Source organism: Urtica dioica, chromosome 9 (assembly GCF_054948205.1).
Source record: "Urtica dioica subsp. dioica isolate 48M chromosome 9, U.dioica_male_clone48M_v1_H2, whole genome shotgun sequence".
In the NCBI taxonomy this organism is placed as follows: Eukaryota; Viridiplantae; Streptophyta; class Magnoliopsida; order Rosales; family Urticaceae; genus Urtica; species Urtica dioica.
In genome coordinates, this window is record NC_142764.1 from 26622239 (window position 1) to 26640082 (window position 17844).

Consider the following 17844-nt stretch of genomic DNA (forward strand, 5'->3'; position numbering starts at 1 on the left):
TCTTATATTAGTAGTGTTGAACAACTAATAAACCACCCCGCAATAGTTTTATAATTTAGTATGAGTGGCAAGACCTTATACTTGTGAGGTGATATAGCGAAAGATCAAGAGTCTAATCCCAAACAAAATATATAAAAAAAATTTATATTGAAGATTAAATGTTATTCTTTATAATTTATGATTAAATATATAATGAAGTTGGTGATGTTTTGTGTACTGATGTAAGAATAAAAATACTAAAAAAAACCTTATAGTTATGAATTAGCATTTACCAAATTTAACATTATGAAAATGATAAAAATAATCGTGTAAAATATTATCTGATTAATGAGGTCACATCATCAAATATGGATAGATTTTAAACATGTTTAAAACGCTGGATAGATTGCAAATACAACGTTTCAAGTGGTCTAGTCCGTAGATTTTCTTAAAAATATATCTCCTAATTTAAATTAATAAGAAGAAAAATAAGTAGACTTGTATTGAAAATTCCTTTTTACATAGTTAGTAAATACACCTTATACATAAATTATAATAAGCCTCATTTACTAGATAAAGAATTTATAGTTATTGAATAACGACGCCGTCTCTGACCTCCTCGCCGCCCTCGTCCTCCGCCTCGTCTCCTCCTTCGCCCACCACACAAGTCCGACCCATTGGTTAAACAGGCTAAGCAATGGCAAGGCTCCTAAAAATTGGAAGAAAAAAGGGCCAATAATTTACACTCAATGAGCCTTGAAATTGTGGCAAAATCTTATAATTTTGTTCTTCCTATTCTCTTATTTTAAGCTAGTAATTGAATTCATATAAAGCTTACACTTTTTGCAGGCCCAATGTGTTATTTCCATTAATAAAGAAAAAAAGAGCCGATTTTCTCTCTTAAACGCTGAATCAAATTGTGCGTGATCACTGACCTTTGATCTTCTTGGAATTTATCGTTAACACACTGTGCACACACACATCACAATTGCACGACTTTTTTTTTTTTTTTTTTTTTCGTATCCTTTTGCTTGCTGAAACGATTTCCTTCACAGGAGCTTCAAAGGCTTAATCTTTAAGGTAAATTTTGTTTAATAGAGTTTTATTTATTTATCTGTTATTTTCATAATCACCAAGTTGTTTTTCTCTCAAAATTAGTGATCATTTGAGAGGTTTAGAGACAAATACATTGAATCACCAAGATGGGGGAAAGCAAAACAGAGAAAGACAATCATCTATTGACTTTCAAGCAAATGTTTTCTCTCTAACTTGATTATTTTAAGCGTTGGTATTTTTAGCTTATTGCATCGAATTTAGTGTGTTTTTTTTTTTTTTTTTTTTTTTTTTTTTTTTGTGTGATTTACTTCTTAGAGCATAGAAAAATCATGTCTTGTCGAAAATATCATCCGGTTATGAAAAATTAAAAAAAAAAGATGAATAATTGGTTAACTCTAAAAAAAAAACTCTTAAAAAATTTCTAACAAAAAAGATACAGTAATGAATGAAGAAGTGTATGCGTATGAAAATGGTGAAATGATGATAGAAAAATTTAGAGATAATAATGGATAAAATAGAAAACGTCGGTGATTGTAATGAAATTGAAATCGAAGCTGAATAAGAGCATCTTTAATGGTAAGCAAATACTATATTTGCTTAACTTGCCACATAAACAATTTAAGCTACAACTAATTTAAGCAAATTTGTTCTCTATTGGTAAGCTAAATCACTCTCCTAGCTTAACTTTATCCCACATGTCAATAATTAATATTTTATTATTATTTTCTATTCAATTCCCACTTATTAAATAAAAAAAATAAAAAATTGGTCCATTTAATTTGCTAAGCTAGTAGCTTAGTTAAGCTAATAGATAAAATGCAAAATAATGGTAAGCAACTAGCTTACAACTTTTGCTAATTGCTAGCAAGTCCTCACAATTGTTAAGCTACAAACCATTAAAAATGCTCTAAGAAGTTAGCAATCATACTAATGTTAGAAATATCTTGACAGACACTATCATTTTTTTCAATTTTAAGAAGACAATGTTAAAAATAGTTGTTAAAAATTTATACTATTACTTTTGGATTTTATATTTATTTATTTTTGTAAGGGATTATTCCTAAACTATTATTTTCTCAATATTTTTTTTGACCAAAATCTAATATGTCAATATTAATCCAAAAGTATGGCTTTTTTAGACTTGTTGGTACAAAACTACCCTTAGTGAAATATCCTTTTATTTTTCTTTTATATTTCGTCTGTCTAGTTTATTCACATGATCGTCGATAATCTATATGATTTATTAAAATTCGTTTGAAGATTTATTGACATTTTATGAATGTCAATAAATCTTCAAACGAATTTCTAGATTCTTCAAACCAGTTTTGTTTTTGTTTTTGTTTTGTTTTGTTTTTTGTTTTTGTTTTTTTTTTTTTGTTTTTGTTTTTGTTTTTTTTTTTTTTTTTTTTTCAGATTTCCCAAATTTTCCAATTTTTTATTTAACTACATAGACAAAACGAAAAATGATCTCTAACTTTACTTTTGTGACCATTTAGTAAATAACAAAAGTAATAAAAAAAATGATATTTCATTAAGGGTATTTTTGTACTAATACATATAAAGAAGTCATGCTTTTGGATTATTTTTGACTTATTGGATTTTGGTCATAAAATATTGAGGATGCCATAGTTCATGAATAATTTTTTTTGTAAGGTCTCATTTTTGTATTTCGCTTAAGGCCTCGACAACAATTGGGCCTGGCCGGCCTTGCTGCCGCACCCGCACCGCCTCTCTATGCCTCATCCGCCACGACCACAGCCTTGGCGGCCATGAGGTCGTCGTCTCCTCTACCATCAATCCCCGCATATTGCGCCGTCTTCCTTCACAGAGGCGGGACGGGAGGTGGCCGAAGTCGAGGACGGCCGGAGAGTTTTTTTTGGCACCAAGACTATCGGAATTGTACCAAGGAAAAAATTATTTTCCAGCTATGGATATGGGTAATTTTGGGACACAGAAATTATTTCGTGGGGATGAGGAATTTTTAATACAATGAGAAGAATGAAGATAGGTGAATGAGAATTCAACCGGAATGGATGGGAATGGTTATTTCGTTTTTATAATGATTTTGCTTACATTATCTTCAAAACATTCATCATTCTTTTTCTTTTTTCTCCTTAAAATCATTATTTTTTTTTATTATCAATTTTCATGAATGCAAATCGATCATTGAGTAGAAATACACAGACTCAGGCATAGGAATAAATTGTGTAATATTGTTTGCAAAAGTGTAAGTACAATTATTATTTTTGACATCTAAATTTGCAATGTAGGAAGCATGTGATTGAAGTATTTATTTCCTGTTTTTAATTCATTATTCCCAAACAGGTCGCTTCTTTTTCATAAAGAGACTTTTTATCCGTGCCTACATTGACTTGTGTTCTGTTCTGTTCTGTGTGCCATGGAATAATTATTATAAAATTTGATGGAGTCACAATGAAAAAACAGCTAGTTGAAATAAAGATGCAAAACATTCAAGGCCATATTCACTCGAGACCTAGAAGCCTAATAAATTATTAGTAATAAATATTACTTATCGGTAAAGAGGTTTTTTTTTTTCATCAAAAGGCAGCAAAAATATTAAAGGGAAGTAAAAAGAAAAAAGAAACTTTTTTTGCTTTCAAAACGTTACACCAGCCATGAGTATCCACATATCACAGGTTGGCACGAGATTACTTTTCCACTAGAGTATCGTGTTTTATTTTTAAATAATTAAATATAATTGGTATCCACATAATAGGTATCAGTATTGTCTTTAATTGGGACAGTTATTATTTACTATTTCTTCAGCGAGAAAACAAAGCATTAATTTGAGGGCCTATTAATTGGACTTAGCTGAATATAAAGATGATAAATTGTTATTTAAGTCAAAGAGGGAACTTTAGGTTTAATGCCGATCTGTTCTGTACAACTACTACTACTTACTATCTAAGCAAAACATTGCTTTAGGTAGCTTAGTTAATAAGTAATATAATAATATACAGTACATAGCTCTATATATTCTTTCTTCGTATATTATGCACATAAGAAAAAAAAGGACAAAATAAGGAGTGTTTTTTTTTATGAAAAAAAAATGTACTTCTTTAGAGCTTTGGATGCTTCTCTTTGCTCTTGGGTCTCGAGCTCAAAGTTCTCTTCTGGGTTTTGCGTTTGAGGTTTGACCTCTCTCTCTCTCGACAAACTTTTTCCCTTGAGATTTTATTAACGAGAAGAAAGAATAAAAATAAAATATAAAGACAGAATCTTTTTCTCTTCTATAGCGCCATTCCCTGCTTAAGTTTCTTCTTCAGCTGTGTGGTTTCTTTGCTTCGGTCTCAGAATTTCAGCTAAATACAAAAAAAAAGTGACAACTTTAAGCTTTGTTGGAATAGAGAGACGTGGATTTGGGTCAATGGGCATGGAATATCTCAGCTTTCTTTTTCATTACCTGGAATATCTATCAAAGCCACGTTGAAAGTGAAAAACCCTTCCATTTTTTTTTTAACTACTTAGTTTCTCTGAGCACTCAATCTAGTTTGTTAGGTCTTTTGAAGAAGAAAAAAATGGGTTGCGTGGCATCGAGGATCGAAAAGGTCGAGAGAGTCCAGGTTTGCAAGCAGAGAAGGAAGGCGATGAAGCAGTTGGTAGGGTTTAGGGGAGATTTCGCCGAAGCCCAGTTAGCTTACTTGAAAGCGCTCAAGAACACCGGAGTGACTCTCCGCCAATTCACCGAGTCCGAGTCCCTGGACTTTGACAGCGTCTCCGTCTCCGCCGCCGAGACCTTCGCTCCTCCGCCGTCGCCTCCGCCGGCGTCCCCGCCGATGTCCTTGCCTCCCTGTCCGCCGCCGCCTCCGCCGCTCAGCCCCGACCCGAGAAAGACCACCGGCGAGGATACTCGGAAAGAACAAGAGGAAGAAGAAGAAGAGGGCGAGATCGAAGAGTGCGTATCTCCGCCGATGCCGGGGTCGGCGTGGGCCCCGTGGGACCCGTTTCTGTCGGAGGAGGCCGAGGACTGGGCCGAGACCAAGACGGAGTTCGAGGGCGAGGAAGAAGAAGAAGAAGAGGAAAAAGGGGTCGAGAAGAGCGAGGCGGTTTCGGAGAAGGCGAAGAGGACGGTGGTGATGTGGAGAGGAGAAGGAAGAAGAAGAAGAAAAGAGAGCTTGGAGAGCGTTGTGAAGGAGTTGGATGATCATTTCTTGAGAGCCTCGGCCGGGGTCAAAGAGATCACTGTGATCATGGACTTGAATGGGAGTCACAGGCTTCTTCCGCACGGTCTCAATCACGGCAATGGTAGTAATAATGGCGATGCCGAGTGCTTTATATTCCAATTTTTTTTTACGGTTCTGAATTTCGGTAATTTGATTTGATTCGACATGATATGCAGCAGGGAAAAAGGGAAACACGGCGAAGGTGTTTAGCGCGTTGTCGTGGAGTTGGTCTTCGAAGTCGCTTCAGTTTTCGAGAGACTCCGTTGATTCCGGCGCTGGGCTCAGTGAGCCGTGCAGGCCCGGAGCCCATTGCGTCACACTCAAGAAGTTTCTAGAAGAGGAGCAGAAACTCTACAAGGATGTTAAGGTAAAGAATATAGTATTTTTTGTTTGCAGGGACAGAGCTAGACAACATATTTAGGGGGGACTAATTTGAAGAATTCTTAGGTAAACTAATAAAAAAATGTAATCGAAAAGAATTAAGATATAAAAACAAATCCACATTTGAGGCTTGAGCCCTACACTGAATTGCCAAATGCATATAAGTAGTGCATCCGACATTGAAACTGGGTCTTGACACTGATACTATGTTAGAAGGATTAGGATTAGGTCATAATCTCTAAGATTGATTATAACCTGTGATTATTTGTGTAGGAGGAAGAGATCGTGAAACAAGAGCACGAAAGGAAATCGTCATTGCTGCAGAAACTAGATAGTGAGAACCACGACTCGACCAAAACCGAAAAGATCCGATCGACCGTCGAAACTCTAGAGGCCGACCTTATGCGTCTCCAAGAATCAATATCCAGGATTTGTTTGTCCATTTTGAATCGCATAGACGATGAACTATATCCTCAGATGGTAGCCATAACTTCCGGGTAAGTTATTGATATTCTTATTATTTTTTTTTGCATTACAACTCGGCTCCGCTATTTATTCTTGCGGTCAAATAAAAGAAGAACAGATTTATAGTGTTTCACACTCAATGCGAGAGCTACGTTCACTTTTCCGTTGCTGATTTCACTATCATAAAAAATCGGGAGTTTGTGTACAATTCTCTTTCATTCTGAGTATATAGAAAACTAGGGCGGACACAAAACAAGTATACCTGTACGATTGAACATTGATCTATTTCAAAACAAAACCGTAATTGGTATATCTTCCATTTTGGGCGTTCCAGTTTGTTGCAGATGTGGAGGACTATGCAGGAGAGTCACGAAGCCCAATACAAGATCTCACAGCTGCTGAATCATCTGAGCGATGATCAAAAGATGGACCCGAGCACGGCTTACCATCGCCAAGCGGTGGTGGAGCTCAAAGCTGAAGTCAACCGTTGGTACAACAGCTTCTGCCAGGTGGCGAGCTCTCAGAAAGACTATGTCCGAACCCTCTCTCTCTGGCTCAGACTCACCGACGGCCTCAAAGAAAACGGTCGACACAGTCTTCACTCAGCCGCGGTCGCGGGGTTGTGCGACAAGTGGCTGTCCTCTCTCGATAAATTACCCGACAAGGTACTTCTTTTCAATCTCATCACATCCCATCCTACCATAAATGAATTTTCACTTTACCTCCCTAATGAAAAAAAAAAATCGGTGAAACTACTCATCAAATAATACATTTGTGATAAATTGCAATATTTAAACATTACTTTGTGCACAAGTTTGGTAAATCGTTAATATTACGGCCCTCGAGTTACAAACTAAAGAGAATAAAAACACAAAATCATCACCAAAGTCTCAAAACTCTAAATTGTCGATATTAGATTTTTTTTTTCTTTTCTTCAGTGTCCAACTCAAACATCGATTAAATTAGCTTTAAATCACCATAATATTTATAAATATTAAAGATGTGCATTTTTATTTATTTATTATCTTTGTGTATATAGCCGGGGAAAATTTATCACGTATAATTTGAGGATCAATTTCATCGTTTTTTTTCTTCCTTAATGGGGTGAACCAGATAAGGTATAGAAATCAGGGGGAAAAAAATTACAAAATTTATTCATTTATACGATCGAATTGGCGTGTATTACATTCAAGAACTAAGTAAATAAACTCGACCAGGCAGCGTCGGAGGCCATAAAGGGCCTTTGCTCTGCGGTCCAAGCGATCGTGGTCCAGCAAGAAGAGGAACACTCGCTCCAGAGGAAATACGAGAAGGCCGAGAGAAGGCTTAACAGAGAGCTCGAGTCTCTGAAGGATATGGAGATGAAGCTCGAGGGAAGCGTGTCGGTCTCCGGGGACGAGAGCTCTGGTCTGAGCCCGAAGCACCCTCTGGTGCTGAAGCGGGCCAAAGCCGAGGCCCAGAAAGCCACGTACTTCAAGTCGGTGCAGGCCACAAAGGCCACTCTGAACGGCCTCAGGACGAGCCTCCCCGGCGTGTTCAAAGCCCTCACTGATTTCTCGAGGGGCTCGGTTGAGGCCATCGAGGCCTTGTTCACCCACGTGAAGCCCGAAGAAGAAGTCGGCTCCGAGACCCCACACACAGAGTAATAGAATTATAATTTTTTTATTTATTTAAATTGTTACTTTGGTTGGGAAGTTGTCTGCGAGTGAGCGAGCAAATTCTTATGTGTAAGTTTTGTTTATATTAGGTGAGTTAATTATATAGTTACTTTGTTCAGGCATGATATGACTAATGTTTTGACTACAAAATTTTCCACATTTCTGTTCTTCTTTGCGTTTGAAGATCCTGAAATGCATTCAGATGTGAAACTATGAATGGAGAGTGTGATTGCTATAAGTAAAGTGAAGCGAAAATCAACTAGCTTCTCACAATTGGCCGATCAAAGAAGTTGCGAGATCGCGTTCTGATTTGAACGTTCAATCGATTAGGATCGAGCTTAGTACAAATATGGTTTTCCATCTCATGATGAATTTTCTTTGTTAATGGAGGTGATTCGATTGTTTTTCATAGTAAGCGGGTTGGTTTCTTCTTCTTCTTCTTTGTCTGATTGTCAGTGGTTATTCTCTCCTAGCACTAAGCCGTGTAAGTACTCGGAATTCGCTGGCCCTGTGCTCTGAACCATTCTAGAGAATGCACTTTCTTTGTTTCGCAGTAGGTTGATTGGGGAATCGTATTCGAGAACCTGGAGAGAAGGTCAGAAGGAATTCTCATTTTCACTTTGCAGTCACAGAAAAGAACAAGTAGGGTTTGAGGAATTCAAAACGGCGCAAGTGATTCATACACACCTCGCCGGAATCGAGAAGAAGAATCCTATCTGTGTCGATGATAGTGTTCAATCTGTGAGCGACGATCAACATCGTGCGAGACTCGAACTCTTCGCGGATCGTCTTTTGGATGAGAGCGTCGGTCCCGACGTCCACAGCCGACGTGGCCTCGTCGAGAACAAGAATCTTTGATCTCCGAAGCAACGATCTCGCCAAGCTTATCAGTTGCCTTTGTCCCACGCTGAAATTCTCTCCTCGCTCCACGACCTTGAAACCCCAGCTTCATGATCAACATGGGAAGCGAAGAAGATTATATACCATTTGATTATATCATTATACATACCTTGGCGTAGAGGCCAAGAGAGTTTCTTCTGATCACATCTTGAAGATGTGCTCTCTCTAGAGCCTCCCAGACATCACCATCGCTGTGCTCTCCGAAAGGATCGAGGTTGAATCGCACGGTTCCTAAGAATCGAATGAGACTCGTGTTTAGGGTTCAAGAAACTGATTCGATTCATTCATGTTGAGCGTTTTACCTGAGAAAAGCACCGGGGACTGGGGTATAATCCCGAGGACCTTTCTCAGATCCGTGAGCCCGAACTTCGAGATATCCCGACCGTCGATCGAGATCCTTCCCTTCTCGATCTCGACGATCCGAAACAGAGCGTTGATCATGCTCGATTTCCCTGCACCGGTTCTTCCGACCACGCCGATCTTTTCGCTCGGCGAGACCGCAAACGACAAGCCGTGGAGGACCGGAGGGAGGCCGGGCCTGTAGCGGAGGACCACGTCTAGAAACTCGATCGAACCTGAGAACGGCCATCCCGGCGGGACTTGGTTCCTCTTGATCGTCTCGGGAGCCTCGGGTTCGAGCTCGATGTACGAGCCGACCCGCTCGACGGAGTTCAGGCTATTCTCGGCCAGGCTCGCCTGCCTCAGAACGCCAGCTAAGTTTATTTTGATGTTCAGGCTGTAACTGATAAGCAAGCCCATCGTGGACGCGAGCACTGCAGGGTTTTCCGACCGTCCGATCTGCAGAATCGCGGAGCTCGTGATCAGCCAGACCATGAGACTCCCCAGCGTCTGAAGCCTTATGAAGAGCCAGCCGGTGGAACTGTTGTTCGAGAGCGTGAATCTGATGTTGTTGTCCATGGCTTTCCCGTTCATCTCGGCCATCCGATCGTAGGCTTTGTAGGCGAGGATGGTCGATAAACCGTTCAGGGCTTCACTGAATTGTGCGTAAACAGGCGATCTTGTGACCGAGTCCAAGCGCTTTACTTCCCGGACTGTGCTCTGTAAAGGCAACAAATTTGATGTGAGCTTCTTTTTTTTTTCTTTTCGAGATGACCGTTAAAATGATCAAATCTTAAGGGTATGTTTGGAACTTGGAAAAAATGAGAACCCGGCAAGAAAAAATGTATAACTAAAATTGGGATTTCATGGAATAAAAAATGCCAAAGAATTTCTCATGACCCTCTTGCCATTCTCTTTGGCTCAAACTTTCCTTTGACTTCCAAAAGATTGTAGAATTTTTTCGATTTTCCTCACATTTTTCCGAAAAATCTAAATAAAATTTCATTTTCGATCGTGAAATTCGAGTTCCAAACATAGCCTTGTAGTATCGAACCAACCTGATAGTATAGATAGACAATGTAGAACAAGACCAGAAGAGGCATGATGGCCCAGAGGGACATTGTGCTCACAAACCCTATCAGAACAAAAGTCGAAAGTAGCTGCCAAACCAGTCGAAGAAAAAGGTTTATAAGGTTAGCAACGTGTCGATCAATGTCACTCAGGTCCTTCGAAAACCTATTGATTATTCGTCCGGTTGGATTAGTTTGGAAGAAAACCATAGGAGCTCTCATCACAGACTGCAACATGGTATCGTGCAATCTTTTTGCTCCGCGGAAACTGGACGCGATCAACCAAAAGGAATTCGCAAACATTATAATCACCTGAATTTCAACAGAGAGAGGGATCTCAGATCTTCTGATCAGAAACAGTTTCTATTGTGTTTAATGATTTGAATCAACACACCTGTCCAGAAGAAAGAAGTGCATATACGAGAATGTAGAAACCGGGTCGGTAATCTTTTGAATCGCTTTGGTCCGTCCAAACGCTCAACCAAGTGCTGCTAGAAATCCGAAGAGCTTCTGTGAGTGTATATAAGAGGAAGAGAATCATGACCACCCACAAGCCACCGAGCGCGTCTTTGTACCTATACAAGTATAAACAGAAACTCAGAAGTTTAGTGTGGTTTTCGAAAGATTTGACCAACCGATAGATAAGGCTTGTTGAATGCGTTTACCTAACCAGAACGTTCCAACTGACGACACCTGTTTCTCGTTCCTCTTGATTAATAAGAACAGATTTTTCGAGTGTTCTCTCTTTCTTTGCGTTGCCCGAGTCTGTGATCAGTTCATTTACCTCCCCGTCAAAAGCTTGTTTCGGATTTTTTTCGTCGTTATTGTCCATTTTCCCTGCATTTTCCATCAGTTTTTGAAACAGCTTTCCGTTCCTAGTCAGCTCTTCATAGGTTCCGTCCTCTTTGACCATGCCATCCGAGACCACGATGATTCTATCCACTTGCGGAAGAAAGTGCAACTGGTTCGTGACGAGCAATCTGCTCTTCCCTTGTAACTCTTCCTTGATACAGTTGTTGAACACCTAGAGAACGAAAACCCAATACGAATCGGAATCGAAATTTCGACAATGATGAGCTCTGTGCTGATATTGACCCGGTACCTGTTTTGCAACCCGGGCGTCCAGAGCGCTTAAAGGGTCATCGAATATGTACAAATCTGCATTGGAATAAACTGCTCTGGCCATTGAAATTCTCTGCTTTTGTCCACCGCTAATGTTCACTCCCCGTTCGCCTATCTCAGTTAGATCGCCGCCCTTATAAAATTACCACGAAAAAAAAAACAATTATGTATATGGTTAGCCGAGTCATTAACTAGAACATTCTAAAAATCATACACGTCATAAATCAGCTTAACTGGAAGCAAATCTAGATCGTGTAGTAACTCGGTAACATCGATGGCCTTCCAATATCTCGCGGGCTCGAATTCTGATCCGAATAGTATGTTTTCGCGTACCTGAGAGAACAGTTTCAAAAAATTTATGTGTATACAACATAGTTCCTGTCGGAAAGTGTGTGACCAGCCAAAAAGGTTAAAAAAGAAAAAGAAAAAAAAAATTAGACTCACTGTTGCATTGAAAATCCATGAAATTTGGGGAACATAAGAAACACTTCCTCTTACTATAACATTACTTTCGTTCGACACGACTGGAATCTCTCCCAACATTGCCGATGTGAGCGAAGTCTTTCCTTCTCCGGTTCCTCCTACAATCGCAACCAAGCTTCCAACCGATATGTCCATGTTAATATTTGATAAGGTAGGCTTATCTGTCTGAATTAAAAAAAAAAAGTAAAAGAAAAAAAAGAGAGACTAAAAACCAGTGTGGATCTGTAACCAGATTAAGCCCCTTAAACTGAAGCAATTTTTCTATTATTTTCATGCATTGTGAATATATATTGAACTTTGACCTTTGGGCCCCATGAAAAGTAGCCATTTTTTATTGAGATAGCTGGAAGTTCTGGTTGAAGAGGCGAGTTTGGTTTGAGAATCATCTCCTCGGCTATAAATAGCTCCTCTAAGCGCTGTAACGACAACTTTGCAATCACGATCTAACAAAAAAAAAAAAAAAAAACAAACAGTAACTTTAGAAAATAACTTGTGCAGCAAGTTACCCTATATATGTTTGGAAACAAATTGGCAGCACCTGATTCAAAAGATTCGGAAGCAAGCCTAAAGGGTATCGCAGCACTGCGAAGAGGGAAATAGAGGTGAACGCTCTCGCAGGTGTCAAATCTCCGCCGAGCAATGTGAACATTCCAAACGAAATCACCGTCGCAACTACTGGAATACTGTTTACTACAAAACTGTTGGACTGCAGGCATAAATGAAAGCAAATCATGTTAAAGCTATAAATATAGATACAGCTACGCGAATTTAAATTTTTTTTTTCCAGCGTACGGCCGATAATAACTGAGCACTTCGGAGCCAAGTTAGCTCTTCATGTCGTATGCTTCGAACGCGGGATTGGAAGCTTGATTCCCACGCGTAACATCTAAAGGCATTTTGAGAATAATTCAGAATTATAAAAGAAAATCGGTTGAAGATTTCATTGGTGGTGTGAATTGAAAAATTTGTACTTCACTATATCCATTGCTGTCAAGATTTCATTCATTAAACCAACTCTCTTGTCAGTCTGCATAAGCCCTTCCTTCGTCAATTTTCTCATTTTCCGAAGCACAAATGTCTGTCCACTCAACAAAGGGAAACACAAATCTTCTCCGTTATTTAAAAAAACTTTCATAGAAAGAATTTTATCTTATATTGTTTAGATTACCTGTATTGGAAGCAATAGCAATAGCACTAGAGCGCCAAAAAGAGATGAAACTCCTAATTGCTGGTAAAGAAGAATCAGCGATATGATTATCCGAATCGGAGCTGACCATACCCCGTGAAGTATTTCGCATATTTTCTGCATAGCCGTCACATATCACAAAATGCGTACGATGTTTTTTTTTTCTTTCGTTTATTTACGTCGATGTGCTTACCTGAAGCGCATCAGCGTCGATGGTAATCATGTTTGTTATTTTTCCAGTCGGAAATTTCCCGTGACCCTCATGAGTCAGTCGAAGCGATTTTCTGAAAATGGCTGCCACCTAGAAAATAGAAAAAATATAAATAAATAAAGACAATGTCCCAAAAACTAAACCTGAGAGTAATTAACATTTTGATTCATAACAGAAAAAAAGAGACTTATTTTACCAAGGTTGATCTGAGCTGGAAGCCGACTCGAAGAACATTCTGGTAATAATGAGCTTCGCATATCACCCCGGCAGACTGCAAAAATTCAAAACGGTCAACTATAAAGAAGCTTTCCAGTTACTTCTTCGCTAAGTAACTTATGTTTCTCATTCAATCTCAAACTTAAAAGCCATAACACATAATCCAAATGAAGAAGAATGTCTATGCATATACCACTCCAACAAACATAAGGAAAGCGTAAATATGACCAATCCAAGCTGGGTCGCCTCGTTGCATCGACTGCAATTCGTTAAAAAAGAAAAAAGACATTATAAAATTGCATTTGTTTAGAAGAATTATTTTAGGAAGAATTTAAAATAAATAAATTATGAAAGTTAATATAATAATATATTACCTGTAAGAGACGACTCAAAATGAGAGGTCCTACAAACTGAGAAAGATCCCATCCGAGCTACATGATTTGTGTGAAACAGCTCTTCTTGAGTCATTATATATATATATATATATATATATATATATATATATATTTAACCAACAGTGTGTATATATATATTTGTATCAATGAACATTTTACCTTAAAAACTCCTCCAAACCAAAACCTATATAAATTGAAATTTGGAAACACAGAGTTAGGCGTTGGTCATGGGAGGAATAATGCAAATAAAAAGCAATATTATTAACCTTCCTCCAAGGCTATTATTAAGTGCTCTCAAAAGATATGGTTTAGGTTTCTTAGATTCTTCAACCCAACACCTCTGGAACCTGAGAATAAATGAATCATCTCGATACCAAAAAAAAAAAGAAAGATAATATAATGAATCAAAAGAAGCAAAAAAGTAACATGAAGCTCTAATTTATGTATACTTGTTGATCAGAGTATGAGTTTGGTCTCTCTTGTCCAACTTCCAGACATCATTCTCAGTGATAGGCTCTCTGTAACCCTTTTGAATAAATGGAGTCACCCATCCGAAATAAATCTCTGTCCATCATATAATATTTCATTTTTGTCAGGACCGGTATTTGAACTACACAATGATGATGAAGCTGATATATATATAGCATTTACTTACTGGAGAATATATTAACATGTGTCTCGGGACAAACTTGTAATTCTCCACTGGGCAACGCTTCATATCGAGCATCGTGTATGGAGTCGAGTCGGGTCAAAACGTAGCCCGGATAAGGATCCAAATCAGGAAGGTGTATGAGAAGGAGAATTCCAAACAACACCTATATATGAATTAGTGGGCAAATTTGACAAACAAATTTCAGAGGGGGCATATATGAAAAAAAATATATACTTTTGGGGGTAAAAATATAAAACTAATAAAAATTTGAAGTAAAAATTATAATTTTTTTTTTAATTTTTTTTTAATTTTTTATAATTAACTTCAAGTTGATTTGTATGTTAATATTTAAAGTAAGACCAAAACATTCAAAACAAAAATTTTATACTTTCCATGTCTTTTAAGTTCAACTGGGACTCTAGAGTAGTTGGATATCCAGCGTAATTTATCTCATAATTAAAACAAAAAATTAGAAAAATAGCCAATTTAAACGTTTGATGTTGCTAAATAGCCAATGTTTGGTAAATAGCCGTAAATGATGACGTGGTTTGATATGACAGTGGCTATTTACTTGATATTTACGTTTGTAAATATATAAAAATGGCTATTTACCTAATATTTACCAAATCTTAGCTATTTAGCAATTCTCAACGTTTAACTTGGTTATTTTGCTAAATTACCCATAAGAAATTTGTTATTTACTTATGATTATTTTATTATAATAAATTTTGCAGAATGACAGAGCTTACTGTCTTCATTTGAATTTTTGAACATAACATTGATTATATAATGATATTGTTTGTTTGTAACTGTAAACCTGAAGAAAATCAAGGATACGACAAGTGAGCCTAAAATAAATAATAAAAGCTATAAGGCTGTAACAAACCTGGAAAAAAACCGACGTAATGTACAGATACAATGCATATCTGCAAAGAGTAAAAAAAAAAAAAAAAAAAAGGATAGCAATATTATATCCATTTTCAATTTCAATATACAACTCTAGTGAAAACAAACATAAATATTATTAGTTGTTTGCTTGAAAGCAAGTCTGTTTTATCACATTCACAGTTATTGATAACTAAGTTAAATATAGCTAATTTCAGTTAATATATGTATATAAAATGAGTGACTGACCCAAAAGTAGGAGCGTAGAAATGTTGATGATAAGCGGAGAGAATGAGAGAGATGAGTAGAGCGTGAGAGAGCAAAACATAAATGGTTCCAAATCTGACGTACCACCTGAATTCCCTAACGTAAACCTTCGTTTCCAATCCACTCATTACCGTTACAATCCCCCATGCTATAGCTTTCACTATCAAACAACTTATCTGCTTAATTCAAAAAAAAAAAAAACACTCATCTGCCTAAATTAAATTGAAACAATTATATTAAGTAATTGCATGGCTCTTAAATTTATCATGTCACGTTTTTTTTTTTTAATTTAATTTAAGGCCACTGCTGACATGTCATATAGTGCATATGGGCAAAGATAAAAAAAAAAAATTCTCGGAAACGTTTTTTTTCTATTTTTTACTTTTAGTTATAAGAAAATTTACTACAAATTAGCTTGGAAAATGGGTCTAAAATGTATAACGTGACGACTCCGGTTTTACCGGTGTGCATTAAGGGCTTATAATTGTTCGGATGGGTTGTAATAATTTCATAAAGATTGCGTCATTGGTAGTAAATTATATACATATATTATTGACTGCGTCTTAATTATTTATTCATTTAACGAACTTAAAATAGTCTTACCCTCAATATATATAAATTCAAGTAGTATATATATATATATATATATATATATATATATATATATATATTAGTTTCTGATTTGAATAAATAAGAAATCACACAAATGTACGAGTACATACATGAGAGACAACAAGATAAAACATACCTCAAAAGGAGCAAAACCAGTGTCATGAGCATTATTATTGTGGAAAATTGATTCACCAAGGAGAAATAATCTGAGGAGAGGCTCAATGAAGCCAATCCCAGCTAGAGCCACCAAAGCGTAGTTGTAACGGTTCGATCTGAGACGAAACCTCTGTGCTTTTGGGTCTTTTAGGATGAGCCATATTCTGTAAGAACAAACTCCGAGGAGGGCAAAATGGGAAACCGAAACCACGCCAGAGTCGATCGCACATGGCGTGTACGGACCCAAAGAATAACTGTCCACTGCTTTGCCCCAGAACTCGTTCGCTTTTGGCTCACAGTACCAATCCATTGCTGGTCGTGGATCCAAATAATCCATGGTCGATTTTCCTTTGCTCGTCGTTTTGTCAAAATGTCATGAGAAGATGATGTGTAGATATAATTATTTATGTCCGAGAGAGAGAGAGAGAGAGAGGACAAGGAATTAGGTTATTGATATTTCTGAGATAGCTTGCGACTCACACAGGAATTAGGTTCTTTAATTACTGTAAAATCACTCACTCACACAGGAATGAATTAGGTTGCTGACGTGTGGTATTTGTAAAGATGTTCTTTAATGCAATGGAATCTCTCGTGTATTACTATTCTCACCATCGTGGGCAAAATTACTACTTTAATTGGCTCGTTCTTTAATATATGGGAAATTGACATAAAGACGACGATTTTATAAAGTGTTCAATTTTATTTTTTTATTTGTATTTCAAAAGGAGACTGCAAAGTAATACATGTAATTGTGGGGTACGTATATTCCAGGGGCTTTTGGATTATATAATACTAATAGGGCGGCTGTGCGTGTTTTATTTTATTTTATTGTTGGAGTTCTGTGGTGGGTGACTGTGGGAAAGAGTGATGTTATATAGTTGAGTCAATTATTATATAATTTTTTACGGAATTGATTTTTGTCTCGATTCACGATTAGTGACGATCCACTCACGTGTTGACACGTGGCAACGAACTGCCACGTGTCAACACGTGAGTGGATCGTCACTAATCGTGAATCGAGACAAATAGTATTGCTCAATTTTTTATGAGAATTTGTGCACCTAAGATTGATGGAATCATGGAGATATTATTTGTGTCACACCTTTTTTTTTTTTAAGGGAATTTCTGTTGTGTCACATCTGTGGAGGGATTAAATCGTATGGTTTTCTATTTTTCTTTTCTTTTTTCACTGCAGTTTTTGACATATTTGTCTCATTTTAGTGGTGGTTTTTATGACTAGGCAAGCTAAAACAACATAGAACTAGTAGTCTAGTACCTCCACTGGTGGAACCCACAAAAGTTATAGAAAATAAAGTTTAGATAAAGTTAACGTGGGAGTGACAAATTCAAAGTTAGAACAAAGTTTTTGTTTAAAATACCACTACACTGCTCTCCATTTTCCAGTCTAACGTGAATATCCCTTAAGCTTATATATTAACAAAAAAAATTGATAACATAATAAAGAGCGAATACCAATCAACATTGACATAAAAGACAAAGAAAAAGAAGTACCTTTATATTCTTTGTTTTTTGTTGGCAATGGTTTAAAGCTCAAAGTTTTTGAAAGAGAAGGGAAGTTGAAAATACAGTGGCATTGGGAGAATCGAACAAATAAAAGTGGAGAGAG

At 37.2% G+C, this 17844-nt stretch overlaps 2 protein-coding genes across 5 annotated transcripts; one reads left to right on the plus strand and one right to left on the minus strand.

Moving 5' to 3' along the window:
- Positions 1 to 4031: 4031 nt before the first annotated feature.
- On the plus strand, positions 4032 to 7996 carry LOC149386322 (benzoyl-CoA reductase subunit C, putative (DUF630 and DUF632)). 4 transcript variants are annotated; one of them, XM_089625816.1, is made up of 6 exons: positions 4033 to 4187; positions 4293 to 5301; positions 5396 to 5586; positions 5874 to 6097; positions 6400 to 6730; positions 7283 to 7996. In XM_089625816.1, the coding sequence occupies exons 2-6, from the start codon at positions 4575 to 4577 to the stop codon at positions 7709 to 7711; spliced, it is 1902 nt and encodes a 633-aa protein (XP_089481942.1). In that variant the 5' UTR covers positions 4033 to 4187; positions 4293 to 4574; the 3' UTR covers positions 7712 to 7996. The 4 variants fall into 4 exon arrangements, with proteins under 4 accessions (XP_089481945.1, XP_089481942.1, XP_089481943.1 ...); XM_089625817.1 differs by having other exon boundaries at positions 4547 to 5301; XM_089625818.1 differs by having other exon boundaries at positions 4555 to 5301.
- LOC149386323 (ABC transporter C family member 12-like) lies at positions 7963 to 16765 on the minus strand. Its single transcript, XM_089625815.1, has 26 exons — positions 16198 to 16765; positions 15432 to 15625; positions 15184 to 15223; positions 14301 to 14460; positions 14095 to 14209; positions 13912 to 13992; positions 13805 to 13829; positions 13625 to 13681; positions 13444 to 13509; positions 13231 to 13305; positions 13017 to 13124; positions 12806 to 12940; positions 12609 to 12715; positions 12430 to 12523; positions 12176 to 12343; positions 11940 to 12080; positions 11599 to 11802; positions 11389 to 11487; positions 11135 to 11287; positions 10698 to 11056; positions 10427 to 10607; positions 10021 to 10344; positions 8926 to 9682; positions 8733 to 8854; positions 8411 to 8656; positions 7963 to 8307 (listed from the first exon to the last, which is right to left on the minus strand). Exons 1-26 carry the CDS (start codon positions 16552 to 16554, stop codon positions 8176 to 8178), a joined length of 4500 nt encoding a protein of 1499 aa, XP_089481941.1. The 5' UTR covers positions 16555 to 16765; the 3' UTR covers positions 7963 to 8175.
- Between the last annotated feature and the right edge of the window lie 1079 nt (positions 16766 to 17844).